At 45.6% G+C, this 14,893-nt stretch overlaps 2 protein-coding genes across 4 annotated transcripts in view; one reads left to right on the top strand and one right to left on the bottom strand.

Moving 5' to 3' along the window:
* The window catches only part of LOC113927886 (translation initiation factor IF-2-like), a 20,049-nt gene extending 18,383 nt beyond the window's left edge, over positions 1–1,666 (bottom strand). The window contains exons 1-2 of the mRNA XM_027604043.1: positions 1,497–1,666; positions 653–1,406 (exon numbers count right to left, since the gene is read on the bottom strand). Coding sequence (XP_027459844.1) covers positions 662–1,406; positions 1,497–1,666 — 915 coding nt within the window. The 3' untranslated portion in view covers positions 653–661. The remainder of the gene's footprint in view (positions 1–652; positions 1,407–1,496) is intronic.
* On the top strand, positions 1,211–14,893 carry MTRES1 (mitochondrial transcription rescue factor 1). Of its 3 annotated transcripts, none has more exons than XM_027602449.1 (4): positions 1,211–1,326; positions 8,127–8,605; positions 10,480–10,552; positions 14,607–14,893. In XM_027602449.1, the coding sequence occupies exons 2-4, from the start codon at positions 8,139–8,141 to the stop codon at positions 14,784–14,786; spliced, it is 720 nt and encodes a 239-aa protein (XP_027458250.1). In that variant the 5' UTR covers positions 1,211–1,326; positions 8,127–8,138; the 3' UTR covers positions 14,787–14,893. The 3 variants fall into 3 exon arrangements, with proteins under 3 accessions (XP_027458250.1, XP_027458248.1, XP_027458249.1); XM_027602447.1 differs by having other exon boundaries at positions 1,226–1,362; XM_027602448.1 differs by lacking the exon at positions 1,211–1,326 and adding an exon at positions 1,373–1,981.

The raw sequence follows: 14,893 nt of genomic DNA, 5'->3' as shown, positions 1-14,893 counted from the left end.
GGTCTGTGTAACCCATTATCATTGTATTCTTTTATCTCCTCCTGTAATCATGCACAATTATAGAGTAATTTTGTAAGTTTATAATAATACTGATAAACCCCTATTACTGGCAGATTTAACAATTTATCTGTAATCTTCTACAAATGACTTAAACTAGTAAATGCAACTGTATATCACCCAAAATGTCAACAGTATAAACTGAGTTGACAGTTGCACAAGTTTATCATTTCAACATTTGAAACAATTTGTAACCCCTCTTTCTTATTGTTTGAATGCAACCAAATAGCCACTGTGTGAAGCAATGAGGAAGCAGTGGAAAATAATGTGTAGGAAACTTAGAGATGGTGAGGACGGGAAAGAGAAGGGAGGATGCTCTGATAACAGGGGGAGAAATCGCTATTTTTGATTTAACAGAGCATGTATCCCCATAAGCATTAATGTGAATATGTATAAAACAAGTTGTCCCTTGGAAGTTCTTTCTTTGGTTCCTGGTTTATCTTTTTACGTCGCAAAAGTGTTTGTTTCCACAAGGTCCATGGCTAAGCAGTCTTTTCAGACTTTTTTATTTGGCCATCTAATCAGCTACTGCATGAGAGTTATGACCCAGTTACCTTTTAATCACTTTATTCTTGAAAAGATGTTGTGAACTTACCTTAGTTTATTAGTAAGTTCTGGCAGGTATGTACATTTTTATGGAAGCAACGTTATAACTCTCAAAGATGTTCAAAAGGGTTTGTGACCCCAGAAAATCCAAGGACACCGCAGGAAGGTAAGCTCTATTCAGCCACGTGGAAACAGGCGGCGCCGGCTTCCGGGCTCGAATCGGCTGGGGTCCGTCCTCTAAGCAGTCCTCCGAAGCGCCATCTCCAGCAGGGGTCGCTGCGCCGCCGCCGCCGCGCCCGTGAGCCCCGCCCGGCCCGCTCTCGCCGCGGCGGCGCTGACGGAAGGGGCGGGGCAAGGAGGGGCGGGGCATGGAGGCCTGGGGCCGCAGGGCCGCCGGGAGGGATCGAGGGAGGGAGGAGCGGCCCCGAAGTGCAAGTAACTGCGCCCCTGTCGGGCGTGTTGTGTCCACGGCCGGAGCCCACCCTGTTGCTTTCCGGCGCGCATTCGTGAAGTAGGGGCGCGACGAGCGCCTTTGCCCTGCCTGCGCTCCTGCCAGGACTCGGCGTGAATCTCCCGCGTCTTGCCTCGGCCCGGCTAGCCTCTGGACGCCCTGTGGACCCGGGGGCTGCAGGGGCCGTGGGGATCCGGTGCGCCGTGGCAGTCGCCCTTGGGCCGGGCCGCTACTGCTGGCTCCAAGCGCAGACCCGGAGCTCGAGGACGCAGGTGTCCAGTTTCCGTTGACCTTGAAGACCCGGGAAGGTGCGCCGCTCGCGGGGGTGGGAAGTATGTCGGGGAAGCCGACCCTGTTTCCGCGGTCAACCTGAGAGGTCTCCAGAAGGGACGATTTTCAGTTGCAGTAGACGGCAAAGCAGTTAGACCAGGTTCTCCCTAACCGAGCAGTGAGGAAGTTCACGAACGTGGAGCAATTCCCAGTGTCCCGCAGGTCAAGGGCAGCGTTGCCTCTGTTCCAGACGTTGCTTTGCTTACAGGCTTGGGCTCGTCCACGTACCTTATCTATCCTGAAGATCTCACAACAAACCTCCGGGCTTCCTGCAGTTTTCATCTACACTTGCTCACGTCCACTCCGTTGGCAAAGAACTCTTAAAATGCATTTCTATCGGGTTACTTCCCTGCTTAAGATCTTTCTATGATTCACATGCTCTCTGGCTCAAGTCCAGACTTTGATAGGCAAGGCCTTTGGAGATCTGGCCTTTTGCCCCTTCGATCCAGCTCCAAACTTTGTGGGATCTTTTCTGGATTCATTCTGATGCTCCATTTCTCTTGATCTACTTTCATTCCACAGTGGCTTATTAAGCACTCATCGCGTGCCAGGCACTGTTTTGGGCAGTTGGGATTCAGCAGAGGGAAACAAATTCAGGTGAAGATTTCTACCCTTGTGGAGTTTATATTCTATTAGGGGAGACAATCCAAAAAAAGAAAAAACCGGTAAATTGGTAGAAGTGCTATGGAGGAAAAAAGTAGAGCAGAGTAAGGGGAGATTGGGAGGGCAAGATGCTTATTAAATAAAATTGGGATGAGTGGACAGCATTGAGGTGACATCTGAGTTCAGAGTTGAAGAAAATGAGTTACCTGTGCAGTTACCTGGGAGGAGAGATTTCTAGGTGCAGCTGGAACAAAGACCTTACCCAGAAATGTTCCTGTTGTATGTGAGGAGTGAGGAGCATCAGGAAAGCCAGTGTGGCTGGACCTGAGAGCAGAGGTTGAGAATCCCAAGAGATGGGGGGAATGGGGGGACCAGATCACATACAGCCTCTAACCTTTTCTCAGTGCTTTTGTAGGAGTGAGAGAGTATAAATTACTTTTTGAAAGAATCACTGCTATGTGGAAAATAGACTCTAATGGAGCCTTTGTAGTATTGCTGTCATCTGTCATGATGGTTTAAATCTGTGGTAGCAATGGAAGTGGTGAGAAGTGATGGGATACTGGACATGTTTTGAAGATACAGCCAACATAATTTCCTGATATTGGATATGGGTACGAGGGGGAGTCAAGAATGACTGGAAACTTTTGTTCTCAGCACTTACAGCGGTGGAGTTATCATTCCCTGAGATGGGGAAGGCTACAAGTGGAACAGATTTAGGGTTGGGGACATGTCAGGAGTTTGTTTTGGGACCAGTAAAGCTTGAAGTACCTGTTACACACCTAAGTGGAGATATCAGGCATTTGGATATTGTGTCAGGGGTCGCCAGGACTGCCCCTAGGTGCACTGATTGCCTAGGAAGATTCAACAGGCCTTGGCTCTGGCTCATGGCTATGATTTATCACAGCAAAAAGATACAAAGTACAGTAAGCAAAGGGAGAAGACCCATAGGACAAAGTGTATAGGAAACCAGGTGGTCTTCCATGAGTCCTCTCCCAGTGGACTCACATAGGACATGCTTAAGTCCCCAGCAACAAATTGTGACAACATATGTGAAATTTTGTCTATCAGGGATGCTCATTAGAACCTCTGCCCAGGGTGTTGATTGGCTGTAGTCACATGGGCACTGTCTGCCTAGCATGTACCAAAATTCAAGACTCCCAGAAGGAAAGCAGGTACTCAGCATAAGGAATTGTATAGTTTAGACCCAGTGAGCGACTCCTGTCAATTCTGAGAATGGTGAGAATCCTGAAATCCAAGTTTCCAGATGCCAGCCAAAGGTCCACCTTGCAAGCAGGCCTTTCTAAGGATAGACTCAAGCCTGCTATATTAACTCTTCTGCACAGATCTACATGTCTGGAATTTGGGAGAAAGGTCTGGAATGGGGATATAGCTTGGGGAGTAGTTGGCATATAGGCAGTATTTAAAGCCATGGAAGTGTTTGGCGTCTTGATACGCATTTGTCAAAGCTGACCGATAGAGCTGAGCTGGATAAAGTGAATGTAGAAGAGAAGCAGGCCAAAAATTGAGCCCTGGGGCCCTCCAACATTAAGACGTCTGGGTCTTAAACAGCAGGTAAGGTGGGAGAAAAACCAAGAGGAAGGTGTCCTGGAAGCCAAGTGAAGAAGAGGGGAGTGATCAGTTGTCTCAGATGCTGCTGAGAAGTCAAACGAGTTGAGGACTAACAAATGATCTTTTGGGTTTAGAAAATGAGAGGCATTAAGGAGAGTATAGACGACCCTTTTTGAGGAGTTTTGTTGTAAAGAGGAAGAAGAGAAGTTGTAGCTGGGGGTCAGTGGGATTAAGAGAAGGTTGGTTGGTTATTCAGTGAGAGAAATAACAGCATGCTAATGAGAGTGGTCCATTAGAAAGTGAAAAATTATAGTTGTAACTTGCTGTTTCCCCCAAAGTTCTGTGTCAGACCACCTTTGCCATTAGAACTCTTCTCCGGTATCCCTGCTCCGAGCTTTAGTCTGTGCAGGGTCCAGCCTTGTTTGGACCTGGGCTTTCACTCAAGTTCTCTGACAGCCAGTTTACCCATCCACGTTCCACTTGAATAGCAGTTTCTTGAGGACAAGAACTGTTTGCTTTATAAGCAGGCCTAGTCTGTCTGGCTGTTTGGCATATGCAGGCAAATGAGTGCATGAGGGGTGGATGTGGTAAAGGGTGGGATGCTCCCTTCATTTCTGGAAAATGAATCTGCAAGTATTCACTGGTTTTTTGTGTGTGCCAAGCTGATTGGGGATGGGAATGAGGGATGAGGCACAGTTCCTGCCCTGTCACTACCCTTAGAGTTTGGGAGATAAGAATAGTACGAAATAAACAGTATTGGTGCAACATGAGTTTGGGAAAGGGCAGGGGAGGGCAGAGAGGAAGAGTGTGTCTTGTGTGGAGCCTGGAAGATGGAGAAGCCATGCTAAAAGGACAGACACTTTCCTTTCCAGTGGTAGAATCCTTTCTTCAAGTGGAATATAAGGAACCCCAGTATTTTCCAGCACTGCTGTTCTAATCGAAGAGGGGTTGGGGCCTGGTTAGCCCTCTCCTCCAAAACTCCTCATCCCACCAGTTTGAAAGCTCTGTGGTAGAACTTGGGTTCTCAGACTCTACCCCGTGGCCCTGGTGCCCACTGCTACAAATGGTCATCCTCGCCAGCAAAAATTAGGTTAACGTGTTTTCTCAATTTTATGTTCATAAATTTTATCTAAACTTCAGCATGTACCAGCATTTGCTAGAGAATGAAGCAGATCACAAAGAGGGAGTAGCTAATAAACACTAAGGTAATGCTTGGCTTGACATTTTGGCTATGTTATTTGTTTTTCTATGTGAGTATTATTTTAATAGTTATTCTGTGCTAATAAAAGTTTCCTAGTGTAGGTAAATGTAATGTATTCGTGATATATACAGAGGGCACCATCATATCCAGGCATTCCTCATAAAAGGTAACGGTGTGCTATAATGGCAGGAATTCGGGGTCGGGGGGAACGTGGGAGTCCAGAGACCTGACAGACAGGACTTCCCTCCCCCAGGATGTCTCCTCTTAGGATTTCTTCTAAGTCAGGCCAACAGTTCTTCCCACTCCTCTGCTCCTGAAACTATCCATTCTCTCTGGTATTGCAGTTGGTGAAAGTTGGTTTTTGTTCAAGAGAAAATGAGACATAAATTTCATGGGGTAGTAGAAAGAACAGTGGACTCGGAGTCAGAAGACTGATGGACAGTTCAGCATGGTGGTAAAGAGCCTTGACTTAGCCAGGGAACCTAGGTTTGAATCCACTTAGTATTTATGTGACCGTGTCACTGAGATGGGCTGGTTGAAAGGAATAAATGAATTAATAGGTAGAGCGGGGCCTGACCCATAGTAAACAATGAGCGTTAAGAAGACTTGTCATTGGAATCCTGGCTGTGTTGTTTACTCGCTGTACGACCTAGCAGATTGTTAAATTGCTCCAAGTCTCATTTGTGCTCATCTGTAAAATGAGGGCCCTGTATAAAGTTATCCCTGAGAGGCTGCCCTTTTCATCTCTGCACACACATACGGCTCTGGGAGTATTGTTAATTGGGGGGAATGTGTAGCCAGGTTCTCAGCTCGCAGGCATACATACACAGCCTTTGGCATTATACCTGATAGCAAAACAAACTTTGCTGAAGTCACTTAGGCCAGTGTTTTCTAACTTTTTTTTTTACTGTTATCTTTAGTAAATACATTTTCCATGGTGACCCAGTGTATGTGTATGTATACTTACATATGTGTATTGTAATGAAAGTTTCATAAAGCAGTATTTACTCTTACTGTATGTGACGTATTGTAATATCTTCTATCTATACTCTTCAGTTTTAGTTTTTTTAAAAATATTTTTTTATTTGTTTGACAGCAAGAGACAAAGCACGAGATAGTACAAGCAGGGGGAGCAGCAGAGGGAGAGGGAGAAGCAGGCTCCCCACTGAGCAGGGAACATGACACGGGGTGGGGGGTGGAGCGATTCCAAGACCCCGAAATCATGACCTGTGAAGACTCTAAGGCAGACGCTTCACCGACTGAGCCACCCAGGGACCCCCAGTTTTAGTTCTTAAAAAGTACAAATTTTATAATGGCTCATGACCTACAATTTGAAAAACACCTAAAGATAGGCAGATTATCATCATTAATGCCAATCTTTATCTTCTGTATTACAAGAGCATCTTATTAACCAGTCTGGTCTAGGCCCAACAGTAAGTGGTGATTTCAGCCAGGGCTGTCTTGGCCCATAACTTGGACATCACCTGGATAAATGCTACTTCGTCTAGAACTTAGGACTGACACAGAATTTCTGAGGCTGATTGTAGAGAGCTCTGGCCGCTTACGGTTAATCTTCCTGTGTGTTCTGGGTGGGTGGGAAGGTATGAAAGGCTCTGCTTATGAAAGAATTACTTTTTTCAAGTTTTACACCATGAAGAATATATGTTAAAATGTTAACAGTGGTTGTCATAGAGTGGATATGGGTGGTTTGAATTTTCTTTATATTCTTTTCAAATTTTCTACCGCGAAAATATGTTTCACATATAATCATTGAGATCTTCTTTCTCTTAAATTATGGTAATAAGAGCAGCAGTTACTGCTTAAAAAAAAAAATCTTTACTTGGCAAGAAGTCCACCATTAGGTACCTTTTCTTGTGTGCGCGGTTTTTTGTTTTTGGGGTTTTTTTTTTTAAAGATTTTATTTTTTAAGTAAGCTCTACACTCAAGTGTGGGGCTCGAACCCATAACCCGAAGTTGAGTCACATGCTCCACCAGCTGAGCCAGCCAGGCACACCTTAATTTTTTATTGTGATCTATGAAATACAAAGTCTAGGAACTGAAATATACTATTTTCTTTCTTTATCCCTACTTCTATAAAAGTTAAGTTTTTTGTCTATGCCTGGTTATTATTCATTCTCTATTAAATTAGGTAGAATATGTATAAAAATGATTTCTCTCAATATTTCTCTTTAAGGTGCTTCAAATAGTTTTCCAGTCAGTATTTTAGAGCACTCTGTGGTTTTTATAGCATTTAAAAATTATTTCAAATTATACTTGGGTTGAAAAACAGCCCTTAAATTATGCCTGCTTTATTTCTCAGTTAAGACTCAGATTGGGGTCCCAAGAGCAATGAGATACAGAGTTGAGCTTGTGTTGTCTACCTTGTTCATGCCAACAAAAATAAGAGGCAAAATGTTAACAAATATAATTTGGAAGTAGCTAGCTGTGTGCTTTTGAGTGGGCTTACAGGTAATTACCATTGTCAGCTTTGTGGTGAATGGAAAGTAGGCAGGAAAAATCATTGAAACCCTCATCAAAGAAATCTGTCTGAAAGTATAGCCTTGGCATCGTGGAAAGTCATTTGCAGACTTAAGGTATGAGGACATGGACCATATGGCAACCCTTCTCAGATTACTAAATCATGGTCTCTAAAGCCATCTTGATGTACTTGGGAAAGTTTGCTACCATCATAATAAGATGGTTTCTGCTGCTTTTGAGGTAACCTAGGAATTGACTACTCTCTGGCATGTCAGCACCTCAGTGCCTCAGGAAACAATTACCTAGTTTGTGGGTCTCCTGGCCCCTTCCTTCTCTGCTAGCTAATGCCTCAAACAGTAGGAGAAAGATGGAAAAGAAGGTAAAATGCAGCTTTGTCCAGTCTGCTCATTGCTAGCTCCGATTTGCTGGGGCTGGGGGTTGAAATAAAGTCTAGAGATTCACTCTGGGTTTTATAAAGTCATGACTTGGTGTCCTTCCTTGGCAAAGTCAGTATTGTAAGGATGTGACGTATGTCAACAAATAGTCTTTTTCTCCATGAGATCTTTTTTTTAAACCTTTGAGAACTACTGTTAATATTCTTCGGTCGCAATCAGTGTCCAGGTGAATTTGTGGGATGGAGAAGAGGAGAACCGGTGTGTTCACACATCTTAGTATCTAGTCCCCCTCCTGACCGCCCTATGAGGGAAGCACAGCTAGAAGACTCACTATAGAAAAGTGCACGGCCCTGAATACGTGCAGACCAATATGGTCTTTTGTAGGGGAGAATAAGTACAGCACTGATCTAGAGTGTTCGTGGTATGAATGGTTTGTGTTGTAAGAATGCCAGGATACTGCACTTGTGAAATAAAACGGAATTATTGTCTGTTTCAGGTTATATGCGCCATGGCTATGACTGGTGTCAGATTGCCTGCCAGTGTTCTGAGAAAGCCAGATGTCTGGATTGGACTCTGGGGAGCGCTACAAGGGACACCTTCGTATAAACTCTGTGCTTCCTGGAATCGATACTTACATTTTTCTAGTACCCAGTTAAACACATCAAATTGTAAAACATTTTTCCATAACATTTTCTCACTGAGACTCCCAGGGCTTTTAATATCTCCAGAATATATTTTCCCACTCTCCATAAGACTTAAAAGTAATATAAGCTCTAAAAAATCCCCTAAGAAGACTCTGCAAAAAGCCGAGGATGAAGAGGACTCTGATGACGAGAGTGACTGTGAGACGAGTGAGCAGGAAGAGGAGCTCGAGGGTGACCCCAGTGTGGTCAAAGACTATAAAGACCTGGAGAAAGTAGTGCAGTCTTTTCGGTATGATGTTATCCTAAAGACGGGCCTAGATGTCGGGAGAAAGTAAGTACAATGTGCATTTTATTACAAGATCCTTTGTGTCATTTTAATGTAGTAGTGCCCATCACTCAGCCCATCTTGTGGTGAGGGGCAGCCCCAGATAGGAGAGGACCTGCCCGGTCACCCTTTTCAGGTATTTCCTTCTGCAGATGAGAACACTGACTCCCCAGCAAGTCAGGTGACTGCCTGTACATCCCATGTGCCAGATTTCCCTGATTCTGAGACACAGTCAACTCTTAAGATGAGCCACGGATTTAATACCAGCTTCTTGAGAGTAATGACCATGTTAGAGGTATACAGCAAGAGGAAATCGTGCCTGGGTTTCACAGATGCCACAGGGTAAGAAGGTACCTTTTAGAAGCAACAGAAGCAGTGTAATGTGGTGGTAAAGAATGCAGGCTCTACAGTGAGACCCTTCGTGCTCTGTGAGCCTGGGCAAGTTCCTTGAATTCCCTAAGCTTCAGTGTTCTCATCTGTAAAATGTAAAATAGCACCTACTTTAGAAGTTGGTGCTCCTCTGTCTACGGCATCTTAGTGGATGGAGCTAGAGGGTATTAGGCTAAGCGAAGTAAGTTAATCAGAGAAAGACAAATACCATATGATTTCACTCGTATGTGGAATTTAAGAAACGAAACAGATGAACATGGGGGAAGGGAAGGAAAGAGAAGACAAAACAGAGAGGGAGACAAACCATGAGAGACTCTTAACTCTAGGAAACTGAGGGTTGCTGAAGGGGAGGTGGGGGGTGGGGTAACTGGGCAGTGGGCATGAAGGAGGGCGTTATGCAACTGATGAATCACTGAACTCTACCTCTGAAACTAAGAATACACTCTGTTAATTAAATTGAATTTAAATTTAAAAATAATAAAGCATTTTAACAGTGCCTGACACATAGCAGGTACTCATTTGTATGTTAGCTATTATGAAGAAAATACTGTGTATTCATACATAGTGCATAGAGATGTTAAGTGGAACTTTGAAGATTTCTTTAGTATTCTTCTTCTCTCTGCTAGACAAATTATATTAAGAATAGTGACCCTCATTGTTTGTTCGTTCCTTTAGCAGTCATTGTGTGCATACTGCATGCAAGGTAAGAATCATGGTATGGATAATATTTTCGGATTTCCATATATAATTTATACCTGTATGACATAATTTAATGGCATAGTTTAATTTTTTAATCCATGAAGCTTAAGGACTCATAAAGATGACTAAACCCATAGGCATCCTCGTGGGAATTTACTGAATGTTCTCTAAAATCTGGCAGACTTGTAAAGGGGGGGGGCTCTCTCTTCCCCAGAGAAATAGCTGCTGCTCTTATAAGCAGAACCCCAGATGTTAATCACCTGGAGTCAGAGCAGCGAGAGAAAAGCGCACTGACTGTTGTTGTCAGCACCCTCTTCTGGTCTAGTTGCCCAGTGATTTGAATGGAGAGATCACCAGCTGCTGGATTGGAGTTTCCCCAACCTCAGTGCGGACTCGCAGAGGATTTTTTAATGGCCTCACCATACGTGTGGTGCCTGGTTTTTCTCTCGGACCCCGGAGCCCTTTGGTGGTCATGAATCCCGCTTTGTAGGCGGCTGCTGCAGGAGTCAGGTGGGGTGCCCCAGGCCCTCCCAAAGCTTACCTGCCCGGTTGAGTCCAGTCTGCTCGATGCCCAGTCCGGCATCGTTCAGAAGTGCCCCTTGATCTCACTGTTTCAGACACAGATGGGAGGAACAGTTGACTCCCACTTTCCCCGCACTCAGAATGGTGGTTTTGTAGAGAGGCTGGTCACTGTCAGAACACGCATAAATGGCAGGTGTTTTTCTCAGACCTGTATAATTGTTTTGAATATATTTCTGTTTCAAAGCATTTGACTTTTTTTTTTTTTAAAGCAAAGTAGAAGATGCATTCTACAAAGGTGAACTCAGGCTGAATGGGGAAAAATTATGGAAGAAAAGCAGAACGGTGAGCTATTCTGACAGCAGATTTTTTTTTTAACTTATTTATTTGATAGAGAGAGCACAAGCAGGGGGAGCATCAGGCAGAGGGAGAAGCAGGCTCCCCGCCAAGCAGGGAGCCCAATGCGGGGCTCGATCCCAGGACCCTGGGACCATGACCCGAGGCGAAGGCAGATACTTAACAACTGAGCCACCCAGGCGCCCCTGACAGCAGATATTTTTGTTTCTCTGCCAGTACTCAGTGCCACCCCAGCTTCCCCTCAGGGGTCATCAGTGACTCCTTGTGTGTGTTGGTGTTGCCCTCTCTGCAATTCCCCATGGGCCCGCTCAAGCTAGTGAGAATCACCAGCCAACTTAGTCACACGAACCACTTGCTCTTTTGCAGCCTCCTTTTTCTTCAAAATTTTAAAACAGGCCACCATCACTTGGCAAAAATCTGTTAACCAAGTCATTAGTCCCATGAAAAGCTAATAATGAGACTAAGAAGAAAGAGTTGATCCGTGTAGAGGTTACATTGGACTGCTGTTACCTGAGCAGATGTGTGATTCTGTTCAGTTCAGCAGTTACGCCCCCGCACTTGCTGCGTGCCCTGCTCTGTGCACAGAACAGCTATCAAAAAAGAGACTCCCTGTTTCCTAACAGGCCCATAGCAATACTATTGTTAAGTGACAGAAATCGGGTATAAGAAAATGTATTTCCAGTGTCCAGTGTTGTTACAATAAATTATATATATATAGTTAAAATTGTGTATTTTTGTAGAAATAAGTTGCATATATACCTACATCTAGAATTAAAATACTAATATTACTAGTATTTATCTTTGGGGCATTATTGGTTATATTTTCTTCATTCTTTTTTCTGAATTTTTTATAAGTGTAGATCACTTTCATAATTGGAAAAACAGTAAGAATAGTATAAGTTAACAAAGCACAATAAAAAAGTGTATGACAGAGACTCTTAAAAAGTTTGGAAGAGGGGTGCCTGGGTGGCTCAGATGGTCAAGCATGTGCCTTTGGCTCAGGTCATGATCCTAGGGTCCTGGGATCGAGCCCCCCCCTCCCCCCGGCTCAGCAGGGAGTCGGCTTCTCCCTCTGCCCCTCCCCCTTCCTCAGCTGCCGCCCTGTCTGTCTCAAATGAGTAAATAAAATCTTAAAAAAAAAAAAGCTTGGAAGACACAGACATATGAGGCTTTGGCAGACATAATCTCACTCTGTGAGGACACTCTTTTTGAGTGTCCAGGGAAGTTAGACACACATTTGTAGGTGGCTTTGAAGCTTGTTTCATATTTCACAACACCCCTGGGGTTGGAGGGCTTGAGCCACATCCTTTTGCTCTGGGACAAGGGAGGGTGTGAGCTGTTGGCCATGGATCCAGGTAAACACTGAGGCTTTCTTCAGAGACCTTGCTCCCTGGGATCCTACAGGTTCTCATGGCTAAACAGACGGGTGGAGGGGGGCACTCCCCAGTGCTGCTCTCAGCTGCGAGTCCCAAGGTCCACGGTCTGTGATGGCACCTGACCCAGCAGGTTCGGGGTGTCAGTCGTGGCTCTGTGAGCTGCAGGAAATCAGGCGCTCCAGACATGCATCTGGAGATCAGGCTCTTCTTATCCCATAATTGCTTTTTCCTGCTTGTGGCCCTGCCCCCTCTCCTCGGCCGCAGTGTTCCTAAGACAAGACCTGCTCTGGGCGCACCACGCCTCTGTGCCTGGGCCTCATTTACAAACACAAGTGTATTCTCCCCCCTCTGCTTTGAGATACTGTTAACTACAGTCTAATTGCTGCTGCTTCATTCTGCCTTGGGTGTTCTCTTGTCTCCGCTGCCTTCCAGATTTCTCCTGAGGGTCAGCAAAGGAAGGGGCCAGCGTTAACACTCGACTGGCTTGTTACTAGGAGGCCTGTAGCCATAGTAACGGCAGCTGAGGGGAGATTTGAAATGTAGATATTTGGGACAGCCCGTAATCCCAGCCAGTTTTGCTTCGTGTGTGCTGTGCCTTCTCCCACATGAGAATGGACAGGCCCTTGCAGCGAATAAAGGACACCTCCGCTTCCGTGGCCTGCTGCATGGGGCTGTGGCTGGCTGCCGGCCCTGAAGGGTCGGACGGGTTCGTGGGGCTTCGGTGGCAACCCTGGCCGCCTGTGGCGCAGCAGAGCTTCTCCATAAGCTGCAAACCAGGTGTTGGCCGGGCCGGGTCCCTGCTGACTTACACAGAGGCTGCGTAGAGCCCGAGTGTGGGACTGAAGCTTCCTAAACTCCCCGCTCCCTGGGTTTGGCTGGCTAAAGGAGACGTTCCTTCTCTAGTCTCTGCCTTAGAAGTAAGCTACCAAAGGGATCCGCTGCTCGGCCGCACACAGTAGGTCTGTGAAGGGGTACACCGGATGTGGCTTTTTTCTCTGTGTACCCTCTCATGCCTTTTATATTTTGTATCATATGCATATGTTACTTAATAAAAAGTGAATTTTAATGAAATAAAGTCATGCTGAAAGATGCAAAGGCATTCAAAATGTTCTGAAACCTTGTATTTCTGGACATTGATTTTAAATGTCCACACAGGCCAAATGGTCTTTTTTTTTAATTGAACTCATGAGAACTACGGGAGGACAGCCCCGCCTAGATGATGCCTGGGTCAGCCCGTCCTCCAGGTTCCGGGGGAGAAGCAGTCTTCATGCCTTCTTGTGGTGTGAGCCTTTTTGCTTCTCAGCCCAGAGGGGAGAAGGTTAACGGTTTCTCATCTGCTGCTGTGTGTTTCGCAGGCAGCCGCTCTAGGCTGCCCGGCTTAGCCAATATGGCCTGGTGGCAGACATGTGTAGTCCCATGTTGTGGACTGAATATTGGGCCCTTGAATGGGTGGGAAAACAAATAGGAGCTTGCCTGGCTAAGGCACAGATGTTTTGGACAGCATGAATTTAGGACTGCCTTCAGAGAGTATTAATCAGAAAACAAGCTAAAAGTGGCACCATACTTCTTAAACAGAAACCCTCCCGTAGGCTTTTTAAATGGCCACGTGTGCCCACTTAGAGTCTGTGGCCGACACAGGGGCTTGCTGCCCACCTCCTTGGAAGCAATAGTGAGCGGTCTGAGGTGGCCCCAGTCACTCCTGGCTTGTGTTCTAGTAGAAGCAGTCTATGGCACCTGCGTCCATTTAGCTCCATCCTGAGTCACTGGGCGGATGCCCCTGGAATCCCGACCTGTCAGCACCAGGTGCCCACCATGGGCTGTCCCTGGCAACACTGCTGTGACATGCCCCGGACTGCTCAGCCCAAGGGTCCCACCTGGGCAAGAATGGGTTTGACCTCAGCCCTTTGAACCCATTGAGTCAGCATCCAACCTGATCCTTTTTGTGACATTCCGTCTTTGTGAATTGAATCCCATCTTCTTGATGATGGGGCATCACTGGGGCTAATCGGTGCTCGGAAAGAAGTTTCCCATTCCTCTAAGGGATACAGCTGAATGTTACTCCACAGTGACTAATTTTTCAACAGACTGCCACATCCCTAATTACGTAGCTCATCTGGGTAGAAATCAGTGAAAAGTTACACTGGAAATCGTTTTCTCAGTGCTGGCAATAATTACTATGCACAGACTCTCTACGATTGTGCCCCACTTTCTTTGCCTCTTGTCACTGTTACCAAAACAAATCCCTCCGTGTGTTTCCTTCAATCACCTGGTAGAGGTGAGTATTTGAGCCACGGCACACAGGAGCTGCCCATAAGCAGCCTGCTGGCTAGGTCTGATGGAAGGACGCGGATTGTGTTGGGCACGTGTGTTGGAGGCGTCCTCTGCGTGAGGCCCTTTGCCCTGGAGGCACTAGGGATAAGGGACGGCTTCAGAGGAATCACTACCTTTTCTCACATGCCCCTCTGGGTGATGATGGTCCCCTCATAAAAATTCACAGCAAGGACATTTGCGGGGCACCTGGCTGGCTCAGTCAGTGCAGCATGCAACTCTTGATCTCAGTTCAAGCCCCACTTTGGGTGTAAAGATTACTAAAAAAAAAAAAAACATTTGCATCGGCCTGCGTTTCCCAAAATGCAATGAAGGCTGAGTTTTCTTTTAATTTTCAGGTGAAAGTGGGAGATACATTGGATCTTCTAATTGGAGAGGATAAAGAAGCAGAAACAGAGACAGTGATGAGGGTTCTTCTGAAAAAAGTGTTGGAGGAGAAAACGGAAAGTGAAAAGTACAGAGTGGTGTTACGCCGGTGGAAAAAGTTAAAGTTGCCTAAAAAGAGTATGTCTAAATAAATGGATTGCTTTTTATTGATAAAAACTGCTTTCTAGTGATGGGGGGAAGGGCCAGCTTCAAAAGAGGACATTTTTATTAAAATAAAGTTATCTTACGTTTAGTGGAA

The sequence above is a fragment of the Zalophus californianus genome, chromosome 7 (assembly GCF_009762305.2).
Source record: "Zalophus californianus isolate mZalCal1 chromosome 7, mZalCal1.pri.v2, whole genome shotgun sequence".
In the NCBI taxonomy this organism is placed as follows: Eukaryota; Metazoa; Chordata; class Mammalia; order Carnivora; family Otariidae; genus Zalophus; species Zalophus californianus.
This window is presented reverse-complemented; position numbering and strand designations above follow the sequence as displayed.